The sequence below is a fragment of the Etheostoma cragini genome, chromosome 11 (genome assembly GCF_013103735.1).
Source record: "Etheostoma cragini isolate CJK2018 chromosome 11, CSU_Ecrag_1.0, whole genome shotgun sequence".
Taxonomy (NCBI): Eukaryota; Metazoa; Chordata; class Actinopteri; order Perciformes; family Percidae; genus Etheostoma; species Etheostoma cragini.
Window position 1 is genome coordinate 6,433,453 of NC_048417.1, and position 14,621 is coordinate 6,448,073.

The 14,621-nt window shown below is 39.4% G+C and overlaps 1 protein-coding gene across 1 annotated transcript in view; it reads left to right on the plus strand.

Annotated features, from left to right (window-relative positions):
- Positions 1–10,815, plus strand: part of man1a2 (mannosidase, alpha, class 1A, member 2) — a 121,841-nt gene extending 111,026 nt beyond the window's left edge. The window contains exons 12-14 of the mRNA XM_034884979.1: positions 7–179; positions 5,759–5,874; positions 9,228–10,815. Of these exons, the coding sequence (XP_034740870.1) occupies positions 7–179; positions 5,759–5,874; positions 9,228–9,363 (425 nt within the window). The 3' untranslated portion in view covers positions 9,364–10,815. The remainder of the gene's footprint in view (positions 1–6; positions 180–5,758; positions 5,875–9,227) is intronic.
- Positions 10,816–14,621: the final 3,806 nt, after the last annotated feature.

The following is a 14,621-nucleotide window of genomic DNA, read 5'->3' on the forward strand; positions in this document are numbered from 1 at the left end:
CTCAAGTGTTGAAGCTCGGCCCGGAGGCCTTTAAGTTCGACAGCGGCCTGGAGGCGGTGGCCGTTCGGCAGAACGAAAAGTACTACATCCTGCGGCCGGAGGTCATCGAGACCTACTGGTACATGTGGAGGTTCACCCACGACCCCAAATATCGACAGTGGGGCTGGGAGGCAGCACAGGTAAATATCATACTTGTCATTGTAACATCTGGAAGAGATCTGTTGGATTTTGCTTTTCAGCACAAAACAAGTACAGTTGTGAGACCCTCTTCTCCAACACCAAAAATGAGCTTGAGTTTTCAGAGTTGCAGGTTCACTCTCTGAATCATCAGTTTTAGCTGAAATGTCTTTCTCTCGAAAAAACTCAAAGCATGACACAGGAGAGAGCATGACTCAGCGGGTTTTATAGGAACCTGAAATTATGTGAGAAAATTACATCAGGGTAACTAGAGCTCTAATAAATGACAAACAATAATATGACGGCAAGCAGTTTTTAAAAGTAGTGAGTTGTTAAAGAGCATTTGAGCTTGATTCTTCCTTTCCAAACTCGTTTTTTATGTTTAATTACGCATGTTCATTCTGATCCAAAGCACAGCCTCCTGCACTGCCAACAAATTTTGTTTGAAGGGAGATAATAAAATGACCTCAGATTTCAAATGGTCATAGTCAGGGGTCATCCTGAATATGACTCATTTGAAAATGTAGGAAAAGTTCTGAACGAAAAGATTTTATGAAAGTTTAACTATGTGGACATTGGTTTTCAATGTTTGGCATTTCTGGGCCGTTTTCCCTTTTCTTTTTCTAAAAGATTGTACAGTAAAATGACATCAAATTTTACTTTGCCACAGTCAGGGTCATTATAAAGAAGACTCAGCAAATATCAGCAAACCCTTGTAGAGAATTAACATTAAAATAAAAAAAGCCCTAAGCCATTTCACATTGTACTCCAATTTATTAATTCACGCATCTTCTTTCACTGAATTTACATTCGCCAGAACACAAGGATTAATCTGAGACGAAGAGTTCGGTTTAGCAATGTGTACCCTGAAGTGACCATTCTCCTAATGTTTTATAGTCTCTTACTTGAAGGATCTCCTCCTCTCCTTTGTTTCTTTTGGGATGTGTTCCTCCAGCACACACACACACACACACACACGTTGTTTGGGGCCACTTATTCTGAGCTGTAGGATGAAAACACAGACACAAAATCATTCCCCAAGTCTATACATGGTGCAAGAAATACATCTTTAATACTGAAAAAAAACCTTTAAACAAATCGTATACCCTCTGAAGTATAAGATTTAATCATATAATGTATGAGAATTTAATAATGAGGATTTTCAATGTTCTAACATTGTAATTTGAGCTGACTTGTACAGCCTGGCCATGCACAGTGAACTATTTGAAATTGTATATGGTCATACTCGGAGTCAGGGACATTTTGAGCAGCAATGCATTTGGCTTCTCAGCAAAACTATTATGGAAACTGTTTTATCAAATTAGTACATCTTTGGTCACATCTTTATTTGGTAAGTAAAATCTTAGTAATTATTGCTGTGATACAAGCCTTTCTTTGCTCCGTTTACAAATTAACAAACACAAGATCAAAATCAAAGTTGGTGTTGTGGTTTGAGATTAGTAGATGGCAAAGCTCCTGAAAGTATATATTTAATATTTTATCTGCTTTGTTTCCATTGGAAAATGAAAGTATTTAAACAGTGTGCTGAGCTTGTTTTGCTGCAGTTGCGACTGATTTAATATCGACTTTTGAGTCTGAAGGTCAGACTCTGCGTAATTGCAAATCTTCATTTGTTTTCATGCCGTTCCCCCTGTGCCTATGACACCCAGTGGCAGGTTGTTTTAAGCTTCAATTGAGCTTGTGAAACCACATTTAGTGCAGGTCTCACTCAGCTCCAGACAGAAATGTTATCTCCCAGTTTCTTGTATTGTCTCTTCAGGTCCATGTTACTTGGGACTGCTTCATAGTTTTAAGGGATAAGAGATGTTGACCTTGCAGTTAAGCACATATAGGTAGATAACTACTTTTGTTATGTCTCTCTCTCTCTCTCTCTTTTTTTGGTGTGTGCGTGTGCGTGTGCGTGTGCGTGTGCGTGTGTGTGTGCGTGTGTGTGTGTGTGTGTGTGTGTGTGTGTGTATGCAGGTGAATGTGAGGACTTGTGATTCTTTCAGGTGTTATTAGTAATTTATTCTTCCCTTTGTGTCTTATTATGAAACCCTTAAGAAAGTAGAACAGAAATGAAAGTCTTCTATATCCTTCACTCCTCTGCTCCACTCCTGACAGACGATTAAAGAGCTCGTCTTCTATGCTGCAGTCAATGTGTCTTCCCTGTCTAAACCTCAACCGGCCTGCTCGTCATCCTTTACTTTTTTTCTCTCCCACTCTTTTTAGGCTCTCCTTTTTTACCTCTTTCTCCTGTCAATCATCTTGTCACCTATTTTCTCTCAAATGTGAAGCAGTGAAACTACTTCTCTTTGTTTTTCTGAGTGGGAGTAAGTGCGTTTGCGCTCATGTGGAAAGAAATACATTGGCAAAGTGTGTTTATGACGTGTGATTGCACCGAGTTAGAGTGACACTAAAGAGAGCTGGTGCGGAAGGGCTCATCTTTGCTTCATTATTTAAAATTGCAAATATACATGTCTTTAAATGCAGATGATAGATCCTAGACGTTTTTTTTGTTCTGATCTTATTTAATGTTGCTAATCTATAGTTGAATGTCTGTTTAGCACACGGATGTTCAGAAGTCATTGAGTTTCTGAGATCTTTATAGTTCATAGGTACCATGTATATGCCCTCAAAATGTCACTGTGAATTCAACTTTAACAAGGAGGGAAGCAAAACACCATTCATCTGAACATTGCCCAAACAATGATGAAACAGAGATGGATTAAAATTTGCAAAGTATCCCTTTAATAATGTAATGCGTTTGTTTTTTCTGTTACCCACAATTTTTTTTTTAATTCTTTATATTTGTGAGTAGCTACTTTGTTTACATTACATCAACAGTAGGCATACATGCTTTGTTTCAGTGTACTATCTTGGATAAGCAGATCTAATGCTTTCTGCTTTTTCCCTTTTGCATTTGATCCATCTATTAAAATGTTCCTGTTTTCTTTTTTGTACCAGGTTTCTCATACAACACTTTATAGGATCTCCCCATGTTCATACAAAGCTCAATGTCCTACTCTCTTCCGTTTATTGCTCTCTTTATCCCACGCATACACACGCTTTTTACAAACACCTGCGCTCCTCTCTGCATGTTGGCCCAAAGCTCAGCTGCCTCCCCCCGTGCCCCAGCTGCATCCATCTGCTCCACCATAGTTGCCTCTTATTTGTCACGCTTCCTCTTTTCACAGCAGCCATTACCGCTGGCTTTTACCTGTGTGTGTGTGTGTGTGTGTGTGTGTGTGTGTGTGTGTGTGTGTGAGATGCCCAGCTCCTGAAATGTGTCCTTACTTAGCAGCTGCAGACACTCCACTCCTCCTTTTCCTACTGATAGACCTTTTATCAGATAATTTATGTAGCACAGATATTCTGTGTGTGTTTTACATGTATGGGTACAGTTATACTGGGTATACTGTAACCCAGTAAGAAAATTTGAAGTAGAGCATTTGTTGGAGTGCAAATGTGACTTGTTTGAAATGTGTCATTTAACCATACAGACATTATGGTGTGTGTTTGTTTTTTGCGGGACACTGCGGTGTGGCTCCAGAAGGGCAAAGGCACGTCTGGCGCAGCAGCCTATTAATAACAGGAATTACAGCACAAATTCCTTGCAACAGAAATCTGCAGGCAGCTAAACGGTCGGTCAAGGACTGGATAGAAGGTGAAGACGCACGCATGTGCGAGAAAAAGACACACACTGAAAGATAAAGCTTTCAATTACAAGCGTTAATAGTGAAAGTTGATGAGGTATGAGCGGGACTGTGATACAGGTTAAAAATGTATGGAGGCACCAAGTTCACTGAGACAAGTCCTCATTGCAAATCAATAGAGCACACAGGTAATAGTGTTCTGTCAGGATCACAAGCTGGATGATTGCTACATTTTTGATGAAATATTGCTGACTCGTAAGTGTGTGCAGACGGGGAAAGCACCTGCTCACAAATTAGACTTGTTTTCAGCTAGAGGATACACTGTTACTCCTCAGAGCCAAAACAGCACTCAACATTTAGTCTGTAGGGCATCATCAGGGTGTGCTCTCTGGGGGAAAAATGCCATTAAATGTGTGAGGACATGTGTTTGGTTTTGCTAACCCACTTATTTGCCACTCTTTTAGAAATGCAAAAAAATTACAAACTCTGTTTTGCTGTGTGCTAAATCCTCAAAAATAAAATCATCAGCACTCGTTAAATGATTAATTAATGCATGAATCTGTTATTTGTGAGGGTTGCCTTTTTACATGAAAATACATTTTCATATTAGAATGGAGAAACCATACATATTTGTGCTAATTTAATCAGAAATGTTATGTTAATGTTATCATAATTCAATATCTAAGGTAAGTCATGTTACAAACAATGTTAAATTAGGGTTTTGTTTGTCTTTATCACAGTGCAGCAGAGAAACAAAGAGGTGACAGTTTTTTTCTGACTAGCAACACTGGATGCAACTGGCCAGTAACTTGCTTTTGTTTATTGTTGCATATTCTAGATGTCTTTGTGAGTCGCAGTGAATAAAATGGTCCAAACTCTGCTGTAAGCTCACTAGCTGTCTTCCTGGTTCTGATGTTTGTTGTTGTTGAAACATTGATATCACATCTGCCGTCAGTTAGAGAATCACAGATAAATCCTCAAAAGTCAACGTGAATGCACGGACGAGGGATTTACATCACAGTTTAACCACCTACGACCATGGCTGGACACCATGTGTGTTTTTGTTAGGATTTAAAGACAATCTGACGTCCAAAGAAATCTGATTGAATCTCTCCCTGAATATATTTTGTATTCCATGCATACACAGATTAGATGTTGCTGTTTTTTCATTGCAGACAGCTACTAAAAACTAACAAAAGACATATTTAGAAAAAAAACCTCATGTTTTATTTTTTAGATGATTGTTAAAAGAAATGACCCCCTGACAGACCGCCACAGGCTCTGCCTCGCTTAAAGAAAAACTTTAGCCATTATGCAGCAGCTCCCTCAGACCCAGATGTAGCATTACATGACACAAATGAGTGTGTTCCCTCCCTATGAAGCTGATTCGGGTAGAGGAGGGACAAGAAGAAAATGTTCTATAATGAAATGTAATTGTAGCGAGGCGTTTGTGGTAATCTTCGTTTCCTTCCGTTTTTCTACAGCTGCTGTAAATTGTATGGGCCTCCCCAGGACTTGCTCTAATCTGTCACAAGGAAAGAAATTAATTATAGCATGCTTTTGTAAGCTTATTAAAATTGTGCTCTCCATCCCCCCACATTTTCTCTCTTTGCCCTTTTCCTTCTTATTTTTCTCACTTTCCTTTTCCTTTTGCCTCTTCTCATTTTTCTCACTGTAATTCTTTCCCTTTTTATCTAAATTCCCTCAATTTTTTGCTTTCTTTTATTTTTTCTTCTATTTTTTTAACTTTTTCTCTTTATCCTCCTTTTTCATTCCCTTTCACTCCATCTTTTTGCTTTGTCCTTAATTCCTTACCTTCTTCCTCCTTTCCTTTTCCTTCCACCCACTTTCCTCATTCCTCTTATGTTCTCCCTTCCTTTTTCTTTATCTCCTCTCTCTTCCTTTCCTTCCCTCCTTCTCTCCAGGCCATTGATAAGTACTGCAGGGTGAGCGGAGGTTTCTCTGGGGTGAAGGATGTGTACTCCTCCAACCCGACCTATGATGATGTGCAGCAGAGTTTCTTCCTGGCCGAGACGCTCAAGTAAGCAAACACTTAATACGTTGCATATTTTGCTTGATCTTTGATGATTAATTAATCACCTTTGTGATGAAGGCAATAATTTGGTGGGTGGGTTGGTTGATTGAAAGGACTTGTCAGCAATTACAGTGCTGCTCATGAGTGTAGGAACTACCGCTTAAGTTGACGAAAAAGACCGAAAAATTTTTGGGGGGGAAAAATGCCTTATTTAAAAGATGAGGAAAACTCCAACCTTGAAGGTCACCAATTTTCTTTGGGAATGAATAATTTATCGTGAATAAATACATTTTCTTCCTTATAATAAAAGGGCATGAGTATAGACACCACTATGTTAAATTCCCATAGAGGCAGGCAGAGTTTAATTTTAAAGGCCATTTATTTAATGGATCGGGATACTATGCACCCTGATAAAGTTCCCTTGGCTTTTGGAATAAAATAAAAAACATCATCACATACCCTTCACCATTCATAGAAATTGGCATGGTTTTATTTCTGTTAGCCTAATAGCTGGTTTGATTTGCATTGAGAGATGATTTTATGGAAAGTCCCCCTAGCCAATATCTAGGTATGGTGAAGGGGATGATGTGGGGCTATTTTAATAATTTCAAAAATATTCTGTTTTTATTCCTACTTATAGTCAACTTAAATGGGTTCCTATGCTCATGAGCAGCATTGTACATGCTCATATTTTGTGTAATGGTTTTAAATAAATGACCCGAAAAATCTTTTTGCAAAGATTGCGGCAGCGTGTCAGTCACAGACCTTTAGCAGGCATCCTTTTAGGTTTTATAAACCGATGATAAAAAAACAAGACACAATCTACTTAGACTTAGACTTCTCTTTATTAATCCTTTTGGGATGACTCTCCTAAGGAAATTGAAACTACTCAGTGCCGAGTTGATTTGGTGATTAATGGTAGTATTAGCAAGTGCGGTTTAATAACTAAACACTCATTGAGCAGCTACATTGTTAGAAATACAACATGAGAGCAGTTTGTGCGTCTGTTTCCCACACAGCCAAATACATGTAAGTTGTTTTAGCCAAGAAGTCAGTCAATAATTTGCCTTTTTCCATCATGACATGAGCAATCGTGATCTGATTTGAGTGGTTTTCGACACAACAGCAGTGCAGGTAACACACTGGCACAGCTTAAATTTTCCTTTTTTAGTGCCACAAAGTGTTTTAAAGGCTGATTAATTCAAAGGACCACTCTAATGAATCTGTGGTGGTGGTTCATCATCCTCATCACTGGATGAAGGGAGAAGTATCTCCAAATGCAGACAGCCACTAATGTGGCTCTCTGTTTCTCCCTGCTGGTAGCTCTTTGAATGTAATCTGCTGCTGGCAGTGTAGTTATAATTCAGTGCACACTGATGTTCGTGTCAATCAAGCAGTGTGACAACCTGACAGGTCAAACATAATCATAAAACAGAGCAAATTGGACTTTATTGGCTGCTCTGTCAGCCCTTCTTTTGGCAGGAAGCTACTTTTCAGCCCTCCACTTTTAAATTAATGTTTCTGAAATTAACACCCACCAAGCGTCAAAACATCAGTAAAATTTGTCTAGAAGTCGTCAAAGGTCACCCGCCAAAACTGGCTGGTTACTCTCTCAGACAATGACATTTGAGTGCCTCAGTGTTATGCAGCCTTTGGTGTCTATCTGTGCTCTCTGTCTTCGTCACTGCCGGCTGCGAGCAAGTCACATCAAAGCAATACAGCAACAGGCTGCTGATTGGCTGCCAGTCACACTGATCTGCACAAAGCTGTAGCATCCAAACATCTGCTGATCTGCTGTGTAAAACTTACTTCAGCACAGTGTTTGTGAGATGGATTTTAAAGTCTGCTCATAAAAATGTATTAAACAGAAAAAAACAGCCAAAAATAAATCTACATTTGTATGAATGCATGTGATATACTGTTCAATTAAGTTACGGAAAACATAAATTACTTTTCTTACAGAAGAAAAGTTGGCACAAGTATGGTACTAAATTACGATTAAATGCAAATTAAATCAAGATGACTGCCGTGGAGCTGTGTCTCCTATTTGGACAAAATACACCAGTCCTGCCCCTCCTCCGAGAAATCTTAGGTTCCAGAAGTTAATTTCCCATTCATTTCTCCCATTGAGGTTTGGAAAAATCCGTATACAAAGAGTTTTAGACCAAGCCTTAGGCTAACCAGCTCCTATGTGACTCATAAACATACAACATATCATTTTGAGTGAAAAAACAGGAAATCCCCCCCTCCCAAAAAATGTCAAAAGTACAAAAGGGTGTATATATTTTCATTTACGAGCAAAGGAACTACTCATCCCATAAACCACCGCACACCACTAAGTAATGTAGTTGGAGACACAACTGCGAAAGTGCACCTTGAACAACTTCCAATCCAACGACAGCCTTGCACATTTTTTTCTCCAAACATAGTGATTTTTATATAATGAATGTACAGTTAATAGCAGTTCTTTCAGTAGTAATCATGTCATGATCGATATGGCTCATACAATATGAAAGCTACTGTTAACTAACGTTACCAGCCTCCCTGCAAATCTCACCAAAACATTGTAGGTCTTGTCTCTCATGCTGGCCATTACAAAACCCACAAGCTGACCCCCTACACACAACATTCAATAACGTGACCCGGTTTTCACCCTTTTGGACACTCTTGTTCTTGTCCTTAAAAAAGCTATCATGGCAGCCAATAAGATCATGATTGTGCTGATAAGGTTTTTTTTCCCCTTCTTTTTATTAAGGATCTTACAGTATAGGGTAACGTTACAGTAGCCACCAAACCAAACAGTTATATGAGTTCCACCAATCAGAGGCATCACTGTGGGATTGTACAGGATTGTGGGTAATGAGGTACTTATCCTAGACATTGCGAATACAAGACATTAATCTCACAACAAGGTTGGTGCCCCCCATGAACTTTTGGCATCTATATGAACATATACAATTGCTTACTCATGTTGTTGCTGGTTTGACGTCTACCATCGGTGGTTATGATTTTATGGCTTATTCTCCAATTGTTGTATTGTATTTTTACTTCTGGAACCTGACTGTTGAGCTCTGTTTTCAAACTCAGAGTCTGAACAAGGAAATAGAAGCAATTAACAGCAATTACTAAAAGAGCTGATGGCAAGACAACATGTATTATTGTTATTACTTAGCTACAAATGCAGGCTTTTCAGGTTCCTGTGCCTTTAAGCTGACACTTTTTGCTCTACTATAACAAACCTGCAGAATATGTTTTATTTGTGCTGCAGGGATGTCATTCATATCTTTATTCTTCTTCACTTTCTTTACCCAATCATTTTCATCCTCACCCCTTTCCCCCCCTCCCCTCCCCTCCCTCAGGTATCTGTACCTGTTGTTCTCCAGCGACGACCTGATGCCGTTTGAGAGTTGGGTCTTCAACACTGAGGCTCACCCACTTCCTGTCCTCCACCTGGGCAACATCACCCTGCCTGGCAGCGAGCTGGCTCAGCGGTAAACGGACAGGCCATCTTCCTCTACCAGAACACCAGGAGGCGTCACTGTATGCCCGCCTGCCTGCCCAGAATCCCACCCGCCAACACTGGACAAACTTACATTCAACTCTACAGACTCTCCAACTGCTTTCAGGCTGCAGACGTTAGCCAGAGGAGAGGGAGGGAGAGCCTCGCGCGCAGACCACTCTAGCGTGGAGAGGACTTTGAGTCTCCCTCGCTTCTTTATGTTTTACTCTTTGACACTCTGTCGATCTCTCTGTCTTCTCTGCTTTAATCAGAAAGACGGTGGATGTTGCTGCTCAGCCTCATGACTGGCTTGAATTGACTCTGAAGGACCGAGCTCCAAATCTGGAAACTTGATTTTGTTATTATTTTTGGTGTGGATTTGAGATTTGACCAAACTTTTCTCTACAGACTCAAGGCACTGAGAGTGCAGTATGCGATTTTTGGTGAAGGATTACGCTGTCGGTTTGACAATGTACTGATGGAAGTGTAGTTTTTTTCTAGGCAGACAGACTTGAGGACTTTACAGGGTCTGTGGATAATTATATTTTTCCCGTTGGAACAGATCTTTAATGGGGACACAGGGTTGAATCAAAGCCCATTCGCTTCTCCCTGAACCCAACCCCTGCCCATTCCACTTCCTGTTTACTCTTCATTGGATGAACTTTGACCTGGAAATGTTAGCAGCTCGTCACATCTTCAGTGGGAGGGTAGGTTGTGGCAACAATCACCCCCTCCTCTTTCTCTTCCTCCTCCTATTCTTCTTATCCTCCTTTTGCAGAAAAGTGGACCATTGTAAGTAGAACGGTAACTACACGGTGACAGCAGCAGGCCTCCCCATCTCCACCACTCTCCACCTTGACATCTTTCCAGATTCTCCCTCCTCCAGTTAGAGACGTCACCGAGCCACAACCCCAAACATTCTGCTGCTACTCATTTGGGTGCTGCTCTTCTTAGTTATTTATTTTTTTCTGTTAAATCTCTCTCCTCCACCTTATTTCTGTCAACTCTTCTGTCCCCTCTTCCGGTCTTTTATTTCCTTTCATAAAACATTTTCAGGTCATACATTGTGAAATGAGGCTAGAACCCAACAATGCTTCCGCGCGTGTGTTTAAAATAACCTCTGCTGTAAATCATTTATTTGTGCACTTTGTATGGGAAGACTATAAAGAAGAGAGAAATAGAAGTGTAGCACTGAAAGAGCTGAATAAATGAAGTCTACCTGCTGAGCTCCCCATGCCACATTTTCTCTGTTCAACCCCATTTCAACAGTTGGACCACCTAACTTCACTGTAAGTTGCATGAACTGATGCTGTTATTAAAATTCTCCCTCTCCATCATCTTTACAACTTTTTCCTCAGTCCTTCTCTTACTTTCTGCTTTTATCTGTATTTTGTCATGTCTTCCCCTCTCTTTCATTTTAACCTCTACCTCTCCCTGTCTACAATTTATTTAAAAAAAAAAATAGTTACTTTACGGATTCATTTGACTCTGTTTGTCTATCATCAAACAAACTTTAAAAATAAGTGTTAGGTTTGGGAAAAGTCTGAAATTTGAATGAAATTTGTTGCTGCAGAAGACAAAAGCATCTCATTCCTGTTAATGAAGATCCTGAAATTTAGCAACTCAAACATAAACCTCAGCATTCATTCATTAAACATTTCAAACCCTAGACTGTTAGTTAGACCTGCTCCTATATTTGCATGATTTTAAAAGAAAGGAGGAAACAAAGTGTTTGCATTTTAATTAGAACTCAGTTTTTCTTTCAAGTGAAAAGTAATGATGCAGAAAATATGAGAGCAGCAGCAAATATGACAGTGGTGTGAGCTCAAAACCTTGTCGCCAAACCGCAAGAAATGTTAACAAGGAGGGAGTCAAACGGGCAGTGGAAGGGAGGACATGATGGTGATGAGCCAAGGCACGACTACCTGTTTCCTTTTGTAGTGAGTGAGACTGCAGGAGTCCCATTGAGCTTAAATGATCTAATATTACATTAACCTTTTACTTTTCAAAAGGTCAAACTTTCAGTCAAACCACTTTGTGTTGTTGCTGCACCACCAATGTCAAAAACTACATCCCCCATCAGCAAAATGCTTTTCTTTCTTTTTTTCCTTTTTTTTTTTTTTTTTTTTTTACTAAAGTCTGATCCATCCATGTTGGTAGAGATTCAACCAGGGTGTTTTGTTCTTGAAAAATAGATAAATTAGTTTAAAAAATAAAATAAAAAAGTGGGCTTGATGAACATTGTGCATGTGTGTGTGAGAAAGAGAATATGTGTGTTGTGTGCGTATTAACTGATTGGTTTAGATAAAGAGAGGAAACTGAGCAGGATTCGGCTACTAAGGAAGACTCGTATGCAGTCGGTCTAGCTGAAGAGTCAGTATTGCACTAAACCAGGATGGAAAAAAAGTGTGTCTGTTTGATTCTTTTCAAGCCTTATTATCAGATGTGTGATGCCTTGGCCAATACTCTACTCTTTCACATCATTTGCTTTGTGTTTTGTAATACGTTTGTGTTATGATACACATTTCGTCCTTGTTTTTGTCTGCACAAACACTGGCTGTCCTCTGACGTGCAGATAGATGCAGAGCTGGAATGGAGTAAAAAGATAACTACAAGTGCAAAGAAAACTGTTCAGATCATCAAAATGACAGAAACAGGCTTTAACATGTTCAATACAGGTTCTCTTAAAATGTATTAATATGCTGACTTACTACAAAGGCAATAAGTCACACTGTGTGCAGAAAGTAAAGTTTGATACAGTGCTTTTACAGCAACAGGGATCAAGGATTAAATAGAGTAATTGATAGATTTTGAGTTAGTTTTTGGCAGCGTTGCTCTTTCTATTTAGCTTTAAAATGCTGCTCATATCGAGGGTACAAAGTGTGGACAGTCATACTACGACCGACTTAAAGTTCTGATTTAAAGGATAAAGCTGGAGATATTCTTTACAATTATGATTGATTTGATCCATCCAGCAGTATGTATCCAAAGACGGATTTTCTTCCTCTGTGCCACAGAGCTCCAAAAACATTTTTTTTTTTCTTCATAACCGTGAAAACACACTGTAGTGCTGCCCCAAATACTTCCTAGAGCATCAAATGTGGATTGATCCACGTCTGAAAATAGTCCCCAACAAATGCACTATTAAATCTTTCTTTAGCAGCATTTGCTAAAAAAACTACAGTCTTAATTTACTTTTTGGAAAATACTCCTTTTTATTATTATTTAATTGAACTATATTTTCATCTTGATTAGATGTTATTGGTAGAATCACTTGCTTTCAGAAATATCTCAGTCCAAACAAAGAAAGTGTAAGTAGAAGTTGGACATTTTTGAAACATGTCTGTTAAAATCTTAGTTGGGTTTAAGGTCAAACGGCTCTGATCAAACTTCTGGCCAACGTTCAAGTCTGTTTGTATTTTATCAATCTACCTTTTTGAAATAAATTAACCACATCCGTCCTCTCAGAATTCTCCTCGATGACATCGGTCAGTGTTATTCCCTCCATCATTCATTCAGGATCATCTTCTCTTTCATCTCTGGTGGCACTCAACTCAACCTTGATGCAGTAAAGACTCGCCTCTCGGTATTTATCCCCCAGTCTCTGACATCACACTGACATCATCACCACCTATACACCACCTGTATCTGATGGGGAGGAAGCCTAGGCGAAAAAAATCTGGGCCATGAAGTCGCTGGAAGCGCTGTTAATTTTAAAAATTGAGTGTTCTGTATTTGTATTTTTACTGAACTAAAAAAAAAAAATCTAATTAAAGTATATGTAAATATGTTTAAAACTGAGACACAAATTCAATAAAGATGTTATGGAAAGTGATTTGAAACTAAGAGTATTTTGTGTTTTGATTGTTTGAACTTTATCACCTAATGCTTTGTGTTGCTTTGACAGTACTGAGGTTTGTTGCTGTGTATGGACACTAAAAGATGAGCGTGAAGCCGGTTAATATGAAGCTGTGAGATTTGCATTTTTTTTGTACATAACCCTAAAGTTTGAACTATTTCAAGCCGGATGCACATCAACATTAAATGACTTAAATTACAATTCTTGTATATGGAGATGAAGAGTCAGACGTGACTTTTTATTTGCTATAAATATCCCAATGATTTTAGTTTTCATAAGTACACCCTGACTAAAATGTATGTATCTATTTGATTCATGTTTTTATTGTCTTTTTATTTTTTTGCTAAAAATGTTTTAGCCGTTGCATGGACTCAAGGATTGATCCACCACTTTGCCCCAGAATAAAATATCTCTACAACTGTTGGATTTATTGCCGTGAACTTTGGTGTAAACATTCATGTGTAAGTACACTTTTCATAGTGCCATCATCATATCATCATTTAGCTGACATTTTTATCCAAAGTGATCATCATTTTGCATATGTCCAGTGTTTGATTTACAGTCACCTATAGGATTATTAAGAACACCATACTAATACTGTGTTTGACCCCTTTCGCCTTCAGAACTGCCTATATTCTACGTGGCATTGATTCAACAAGGTGCTGAAAGCATTCTTTAGAAATGTTGGCCCATATTGATCGGATAGCATCTTGCTGTTGATGGAGATTTGTGGGATGCACATCCAGGGCACGCAGCTTCGGTTCCACCACATCCAACAGATGCTCTATTGGGTTGAGATCTGGTGACTGTGGGGGCCATTTTAGGACAGTGTACTCATTGTCATGTTCAAGAAACCAATTTAAAAATGATTTCAGCTTTGGGACATGGTGCATCATCCTGCTGGAAGAAGCCATCAGAGGATGGGTACATGGTGGCCATAAAGGGATGGACATGGTCAGAAACAATGCTCAGGTAGGCAGTGGCATTTACACCATGCCCAATTGGCACTAAGGGGCCTAAAGTGTGCCACAAAAACATCCCCCACACCATTACACCACCACCACCAGCCTGCACAGTGGTAACAAGGCTTGAAGGATCCATGTTCTCATTCTGTTAAAGCCAAATTCTGACTCTCCCATCTGAATGTCTCAACAGAAATTGAGACTCATCAGACCAGGCAACATTTTTCCAGTCTTCAACTGCCCAATTTTGGTGAGCTCTTGCAAGTTGTAGCCTCTCTTTCCTATTTGTAGTGGAGATGAGTGGTACCTGGTGGGGTCTTCTGTTGTAGCCCATCCGTCTCAAGGTTGTGCGCGTTGTGGCTTCACAAATGCTTTGCTGCATACCTCGATTGTAACGAGTGGTTATTTCGGTCAAAGTTGCTCTTCTATTGGC